Source organism: Crotalus tigris, unplaced genomic scaffold, assembly GCF_016545835.1.
Source record: "Crotalus tigris isolate CLP2741 ecotype Arizona unplaced genomic scaffold, ASM1654583v1 scf7180000019376.24275, whole genome shotgun sequence".
NCBI lineage: Eukaryota > Metazoa > Chordata > Lepidosauria > Squamata > Viperidae > Crotalus > Crotalus tigris.
The window spans coordinates 16343-24275 of record NW_024097507.1 but is presented as its reverse complement, the minus strand read 5'-3'; the positions used below and the strand labels follow the sequence as shown (position 1 = coordinate 24275).

Below are 7933 nucleotides of genomic sequence, written 5' to 3'. Positions count from 1 at the left end.
TTTACAACATAGATATTTCTCAAATTTATATTATATTGTTTTATTAGTCTAGATGAAATGTTAATATATATTGCAAATCCAGGTATGATATGCCACATACTAAACAAATAAACACACACAAACAGAGAGAGAGAGAGAGACAGAGAGAGAGAGAGAGAGAGAGAGAGAGAGAGGGAAATTGGAACAGAGATTTAAAGATTTGCTCCCAAATGGGAAATATCTAGTGCACAGGTCGGCAACCTGCGGCTCCGGAGCCGCATGCGGCTCTTTGAGCCTCCCCCTGTGGCTCCCAGCCTCCTCTGCCTTTGCAGAGAGAGAGACAGAGACAGAGAGAGGCAATTGCACTTCCCTGCTTCTCTCTCTCTCTCTCTCTCTCTCTCTCTCTCTCTCTCTCTCTCTGTGTATGTGTTTGTTGTGTGTGTGTGTGTATGTGTAAAAGAGAGTGCACTCACAGTGTTCCCCGCGGAGCTGAAAAGCTTACTGGGCAGAGCCCCTCCCTTTGCTGCATCTCTGCAGGAAGCAGGAAGGGCAGGAGAGAGCTAGCTAGCCCAGCTAGGCTGACTCAGGAATTCTGGGAGTTGAAGTCCATGAGTCATAAAAGAGACGAGGTTGCCTACCCCTGATCTTGCTGGACAACAGCTTGAAGCTTGCCAGGTGAGCAGCAGATAGGAGGGGGGGAGGAGAGAGAGGGAGGGAGAGAGAGAGAAAGAAAGAGAGTGGGGGAAGAGGAGTGGCAGACCAAGGGCAGATAGGGAGGGAGGGAGGGAGAGAGACAGAGAGAGAGAGGAGAGAGACCCTTTTGACATGTAAAATGAAGATAACACTGCATATATCCTTTTTTTAACCTGTGTGTGTATGTAATTTTATTCTCTTAAAGCATTCTCTTGGTGATCATTGTTTTAATAGTATGGATATTCCCAAGAGTGATATTTTTACTTTTATTTTTAATGTGTGTGTGTGTGTGTGTGTGTGTGTGTATACACACACACACATACATACACAAACACACACACCTATAATAAAGGTAAAAAAGGATATATGCAGTGTTATCTTCATTTTAGATATCAAAAGGGTTTTGCGGCTCCCGGTGTTTTGTTTTTGGTGGGAAACAGGTCCAAGTGGCTCTTTAAGTGTTTTGGGTTGCCTACCCCTGATCTAGTGTAACCATTCCTTCCTGTTGCCTTGCCTTGTTTGCCCTGGTATTTATCACCACCAGCATCCTATTTATAGTTATTTATGGAATTTTGTATTTGCCCACAATTGTCTTCACTGCAAAAAAGTGTGGAAACAATTGACAATATTACCTGTCTCAGCCCGAGGGGTGACTAAAATAGAACAAACCGCAGGGACTAAAGACCTTCCTCAGCTCAGGACGGATTTTTAGGCCCTGTGTTGGGAAAGGAGGAGGCCATTTCTGTTGTCCAGAAATTCAGTGAGTGGTGATTGGATCTTGGATTCATCAATCAAAGGACAGTAACACTGAGTTCCTCCACTTAGTTTATATTCATGTTTATGTTTATACATTTACAATCTTTCTTGCCCCAGCTGTTAAGTGAATCAAGTTGTTAAGTTAGTAACAGGGTTGTTAAGTGAATCTGGCTTCTGTAAGGATTTTGATTTTCAAACTGTTGCAAAAGGCGATCGCATGACCTCCGGACATAGCAACAGTCATAAGTATGAACAAATGACAAAATTAGTGGACCAGAGGACTGCTGTGGATATAATTTACTATTACTATTATCAAATTGGAAAACATTTGAATTTTGATCACATGATCCTGGGACTACTAATAAGGTCGTAAGTGTGAAAAACCGTCATAAATCACTTTTTTCAGGGCTGTAACTTTCAACGGTCACTAAATGATCTGTTGTAAATTGAAGACTACCTGCAATATGTGTACTTGATCCTGCTTCCAATAGTTTTCCTCTACCTTCCATTGAAATTTCTCTAATCACTTCACAACTCTGAAGTCTATGCTTCAGAAAGACAGTCATGACGTTAACTACGTTTGTTCCTGTTTGGGGCATCATATCAAAGTTAGATATATTTATAAACTCAAAGAGGATACAAGGACAGCATTTAAAATATGAAAATAAATTGGAATCCTCCCATTGGAGGAAGAAAAAAAAACTGTGTGAAACAATAGATGTTTCGGAAGTAAACCTGCAAACATGAAAAAAAATAAAAATTTGTTCTGTTTCCGTGAAGCATGTGGTTTAATATTTCACTATAACTGAAGTACAAGTTGTGAAGCTGGGTACTTTGAACCTGGGCTTTATTTTTTGTTTTTGTTTCTAGTTTATAATATTTGGAAATTGAAAAAAGAATATATTTGCTACTAGCAAGCTCATTCCTGAAGAAAGAAGAAACGTCGCCATTTATTAGGGCAGCGAATGCTTCAAAATTTATTTAGAAGAGATTTAAGAACAGAGTCTCTCTCCTGGTCATTAAAAATCTCTAACTTTTTTCTCTTCGAGCCTGAAGTCACATTACCAGTAATGGTTGTCCTCAACGTAAGACTGAAATTGAGCCCTGAATTACAGTGGTAAGTTGCTGCAGTCACAAGTCGAGGCATCATGTGACTGGACCCAAATTTTCAACATTTTTAGAGTAGTTGTTAAGCAAATGCTGTAGTCGTTAAGCGAATGCTGAAGTCATTAAGTGTTCGCTGGGGCGCTGCAAACAGTTCTAAAGGTAATCAGTTGCCAAGAATCCAAAATGGGATCATGTGATCATGGAGGTGGGGATATGCGGACACCATAATGATTAAAATAAGTCATAAGTAGTTCTGGGTCAGTTCTTCATAATTTCAAATGGTCATTAGGCAAGCAGTCATAAATCGAGGACTACCTATAACGATTAAATAATAGTATTGTATTAGGGAAAACCCTCAGAGCTGTTAGATCTGTAAGGGGAGAGGAGGGGCTGCCCTGGGCCTTCCTGAGCCAGGGCATGGGAGGAGGTGATGCACGTCTGGCCAGCCTTATTGGAGCCATGTCCCAGTCAAGCGGGGCCTCCACTGGCACACGTCCAGCTTGGGAGGAGCTGAAAGGGGAGCGCGAGCCCTGCACATGATCAGAGCCTCCGCAGCCCCGAGGGGAGAGTGCACTATGTCCCCTCCCCTCCCTGGAGACCCTGTGTGAGGAGCCCTTCCTTGGGCAGGGGGTTGGTCTAAAAGCCACACCCTAGGATTGTATGATTCCTTCTGTGCTTTGTGCCACAATGATGGTGCTTCTCTGTTGTTCCTGTTCCCACATGAAAGGAAGAGGCCAAAGGCCACCAAAGGAGTCAGCCACCGGGCCGCCCAGACACTGCTAAACCCAGGTGAGCTGCCCTCCTTGGGTAGGTTTAGAATGTGGCCCTTGTTTACCTAGTTGCCGAGGCAACGAGGTTGTCAGTTTCCCTGAAAAGCCACCAACCAGGGCCCAACTGCCCAGTCTCCCTTCGTGCAGTGAAAGGACAAACAGCTGCTTGGGGTCATGGCTGTACGGAGGTTTTTTAGAGTAAGTGTGGCCGTCTCAGCTGCCAAGAAACTGGCAGTAGTAGGGGAGAAAGTCATGCTTCGCAACTCTTCCGACTGGCTCATCTCTATTTCTCTTTTCGTCACAGAACATCTGGAAAAGATGTTCGGCGCTCTTCTGCTGCAGGAAGAGCGACGTAGAGGACCTTCCTGTGCCTCCTGACAGGTACCACCCCCTTCTCCTCAAACCCTGGGCATGGTGGGGCACCACTGATGGACTGCAGGGTCTCTAACAGCCTCTCCCCAAGATGGCTTTCTCTCGGCAAGCGGCTTGCAGAGGCCAAAAGATGGGAAGGCTGACTGGCTGGCTGGTCTTAGAAAGGAGAGGCAGAGCTAGATGGATATTTTTTGACATGTCATCTTTTTCTTTCGGTCAGAACTGACGAGGCACATGAACAGGCGGACCAGAAGGGAGAATGGTGGACACAGATTCGTGTGTCCGATGGACGCAGGCCTTCCTCCCAAGGGGTAAGGATGCTTCTGCGACATGGCCAGTCAGGGCTCATCCCTCATAACCGGATGGGGAAAGGGAGGAATTCTCACTTGGGGGAACCTGGCCAGCCTAGCAAAAGCAAGAGGAGCCTTTTGGATTCATGGAAAGTTCTTGATGGCTTCCTATCAGCCAAATCTTCCATGATCTGCTTTGTCTTTCCCTGTTGAATGCAGTCTTTCCCTCCTGGGGAAGATAAACGTTCCACAACATGCAGGGGACTTTTAATTTATACTTTCAATTGTTACTTGCAGGGTTTGATGGGTGTTCGTGCCACCGCCCGGAGCCCCAGGAAGGAAGAGGTGATGCCAGTTCTCATTTCAGTGAGGTAGGTGTTCGCAGATTAAGTATTCTGAACCCCCTAAAAGGCAGCCGCAGTAAAGCCCTAAAGAGAAGGGCTAGAAGAAACCTTTGCAGAGGCAGGGGGGGCATCGCATGGCTAGTTTTGATCTTTGGCCCTTCATTCTCTCCCTAGAAATGAGAAGATAGCGAAGTGGAGGCCGCGGCTCTCAACCATCTGGGAGACCTGCACTGAGTCGGTAAGCCCAGACCAGCTCCTCACCATGGCAATGGCAGAAGCCCTTTCGCTGTGGATTTGTTGATATGCCAACATTTGTAATATTTGCATTGTTATTTCAGGATCCTTCGGAAGAATACCGACCAAGAGAGGTGCAGGAGGAAAGCAGTGCCTGCCTATCAAGGTAGGTAACACCTCAGAGGGTGAAGCCTTTGCAGAGAGGAGGCATCTCTGACCTCTGCCTCTGCTTCTGCTAAAGGAAGAATCAAAGGCCAATCTCCTTGGCAGGCCAGCTGGAAGGGTTCTTAGAGCCTCCACGTCACCACTTTTTTAAAAAGGGCCCATGGCTGTTTTTGATGTTTGGCTCCTTCGTTTCTCTCCCCAGAGAGGAAAAGGAAGAGCACTGGAGGCCGCGACTCCCCCCCAGATCAGAGACCTGCAGAGAATCGGTAAGGCGCGAACAACTTCTACCCCACTAAACGAAGAACCATTGTCTCTGTGGAGATGCCAACAGACAGAATCTTTGCCTTTTTATTTCAGGACGAAGAAGACCAGCCGGCGGAGGAGCAGCTCTCTCCTACTGGGGAGAAGACGCATACTTCGGAGGTAAGAAAGTCTTGGCAATGGGGCCGATGGAGGCTCTCTTGCTGTTGGCGCACAGGGCCTGAATGCACCCTATCCTTTAGCAATCTTATTGGGATGCAGAAAGCTTAGGATTTATCCTCGATACTGTCATTTGCAGGATTCGATGGAAGTCCTGGTGGGCTCCCGGAACAACAGCCTGGAGGATTTTGACTCCATTTCTGCCCTCTTGGATGAGGAGTCTGAGGGAAGCTGGGAGCAGGCTGCAGAGGCTTCGGAGGCCAGCCTTTCGTCCAGTCCGTGGGTAAGACAGACAAAGTGTTTTCTCTTGGGGAGGGATAGAGTCCCTCTATTCAGTTCTCCTAATCTGAGTGAACTGTGCTGGAGAGCTCTGGGCAGTGGATAAAGGTGACACCTGGCCCTTGGGACAAGGTACTTAGGCTAACTAGAAGCACCCAAGCTGTGTTGCGATTGATTTACTGCAAACCAGAAGGGAAGGGCCAATTCAGTGGACTGGGGTCCTAAATAGATATGGCCCACCCTGTTTATCCCTTTCATTTTTCTGCATCATCCTCTCCAGCAACCAGCTGTTTCCAGGCAGGGCTTTAACGGGCAGAGTGGGTGGGAGTGGGGATTGCAACAGAAGCATTGTTTCTGATGGGAATCCCAAATCAATCGGGCCCCTTTTAGAAATTCTGAGTCTACTTTCATTGATGGATAAAAAGTCATCATTGTCATTCACAGGATTCTCCCGAAGAAGGGGAAGCCTCGCTGGACAATGTCAGCAGCCTGGAGGAGGACTCCCTGGACCTCAGTCTCTAATTAAAAGAGGTACCTATTTTAGCCTCTTTGTGGATCAATGCCTTGCTCAAGGAAACAATGAGCTCTGACGGGCAGGGTCACCCAAGTCAGACAGGTCATAGTGCAGAGTGCTGACATAACGTGGTCCACTGGAAAAGGAAATGGCAACCCTCTCCTTACTTTTGATACCCCACAAAAAGTATCAAAAGTAACTCCAGAAAGAACAAAGTTTGTATACTTTTATAGAAAGAGTGTGGTACTAAGAATAGCCTTTGATTCCTCCCCCAGACGCTTCCCCAGATGCCTCTCCAGAAGGCAGATCGGAGGAGGATGAACCAGTCCCAGGCACATCAGGAGGTGAGTTGGCCAATGCCTCCGAACAGCCAGCGGAGAGTGATTTGGCTGAAGCACAGCTGCAGCAGGAGAGCCCTGAAACTTCCGGGCAGCTGCAGATGGTTAGCTTTGAGCAGGAACTGCTTTCTGCATTATCCGAGAACAACTAGGGAAGAGAAAAGGCAGGAGCAGCAAAGGGCGGTTCTTTCACTCACGAGGAGGTAGTCTTGCCTTTCTTGATGGGCTGCACCAGAAGCTGGCAATTGAGCACAGCAGACAAATGGAGGCCATGCTGGGAACAATGCATTCATGACTAGGGGGTTGGAGTAGAAGACCTCCAAGGTCCCTTCCAACTCTTGGTATTCTATCTGCATATAGACGGATGGCGGAATCAGCCCCAGCGGCGAAGCCCTGCGAGGAGCCACTTTCCAACGAGGAAGTTCCTGCGTCTTGTTAATGTTATTGTTGTAATTCTTTTTGTTGTACCTGTTGTTGTTGTGCATCTTCTTGTTTTTGTTCTTGTTGTTTGAGAATAAAACTAAAAAATTCTTTATATCTGCTAATTTAGTTTAAACCTAGTTTCATTACACTTTTGTTAGGAATAACAAACTTTTCATTAAATGCAGAATTTCAGCAAACTTCTTTGTCTGTTTTCTCGTATTTTTTCCACCGTTCTATGGGATACAGTGATTAGTATTCACTTACAATATTAATGGAAACCTGACACTTCCAGAGGTTCCTCAGCTACGCGCAAGTAGTCCTCAACTTACCACAATTGATCCACAAATTTATCTTTTAAATACAACATTTGTTTAGTGACTTTTGCCCCATTTTACGACCTTTCTTCCCACAGTTGTTAAGCAGATCACTGCAGTTGTTAAGATAGTAATACAGTTGTTAAGAGAATGTGGCTTCCCCATTGTTTTTGCTTGCCAGAAGGACTCAAAAGTTGATCACATGACCCCGGGACACTGCTACAGTCATAAACATGAGTCAGTTGCCAAGCATCTGAATATCGATCATGTGACTAAGGGGCTACTGCAACGGACGTAAGTGTGAAACAAGATCATAAGTCCCTTTTTACAGTGCCGTTGTAACTTTGAACAGTCACTAAGTGAACTGTCGTAAGTGGAGGATTACCTGTACTTTCTGAACATCAACCAGTGTATTGTCTAGTAAGAAGGAGAATTTTGTTCAGCAACATCAGGAAGATCTGTCCTTGGAACATCATGATTGGAGGCACAGAAAGCACTGTAGATCTGCTATGGGGGCAGAAAGTTTGCATTCTTCCAGAAGAAGGAATATTACAGAAGAATACCCAAGTTACACTGGCTAAGAGGCAATAATTTCTTGCAACTCATGCTAGATTGTTGCACACACTAGCAAAATACCGTATATAAGATACACAAATGGGACAGCTAAAATGGCAAGGAAAGTGTATGTCCTATCCAGACGTGAACAATTTCCATGCCAGTGATTTCCATTAAACTGTAAATAAAAATGATCATGTGAATGGCAACATAGCATACCTTGCTTTGTTATTCTCCTCTCAGTAACCTTGTTAATTGGTACTACATTTTCCATTGAAAAAGATGTGTTGCTTCACGTTTAGTAAGAATAAGAATATAAGGTATTTAGGGCTTGGATTCAAAGGCTTGATGTTTGCCCTCTCCCCCATCTGCACTCATGC

The 7933-nt window shown here is 45.5% G+C and overlaps 1 protein-coding gene across 6 annotated transcripts; it reads left to right on the top strand.

Annotated features, from left to right (window-relative positions):
• Positions 1-613: 613 nt before the first annotated feature.
• On the top strand, positions 614-7019 carry LOC120316514. Of its 6 annotated transcripts, XR_005558987.1 has the most exons (13): positions 614-654; positions 2299-2545; positions 3263-3324; positions 3610-3686; positions 3898-4338; positions 4486-4549; positions 4650-4711; positions 4913-4976; positions 5068-5133; positions 5270-5413; positions 5854-5940; positions 6199-6267; positions 6622-7015. XR_005558987.1 is itself a non-coding variant. In XM_039362212.1 (11 exons), the coding sequence occupies exons 1-10, from the start codon at positions 3480-3482 to the stop codon at positions 5929-5931; spliced, it is 744 nt and encodes a 247-aa protein (XP_039218146.1). In that variant the 5' UTR covers positions 3438-3479; the 3' UTR covers positions 5932-5940; positions 6199-7019. The 6 variants fall into 6 exon arrangements, 1 of the variants encoding a protein (XP_039218146.1); XR_005558986.1 differs by lacking the exon at positions 614-654 and having other exon boundaries at positions 1766-2545; XR_005558985.1 differs by lacking the exons at positions 614-654; positions 2299-2545; positions 3263-3324 and adding an exon at positions 3438-3503 and having other exon boundaries at positions 3898-3988; positions 4265-4338.
• The last annotated feature ends 914 nt before the right edge of the window (positions 7020-7933 follow it).

Bases quoted from the DNA above. Each gene is read 5' to 3' on its own strand.
- LOC120316514 (XM_039362212.1), top strand. From the start codon at position 3,480: ATGGCTGTACGGAGGTTTTTTAGA. The intron at 3,504-3,609 runs GTAAGTGTGGCC...TTTTCGTCACAG, and splicing joins CTGTACGGAGGTTTTTTAGA to AACATCTGGAAAAGATGTTC. The intron at 4,339-4,485 runs GTAGGTGTTCGC...TTCTCTCCCTAG, and splicing joins CCAGTTCTCATTTCAGTGAG to AAATGAGAAGATAGCGAAGT.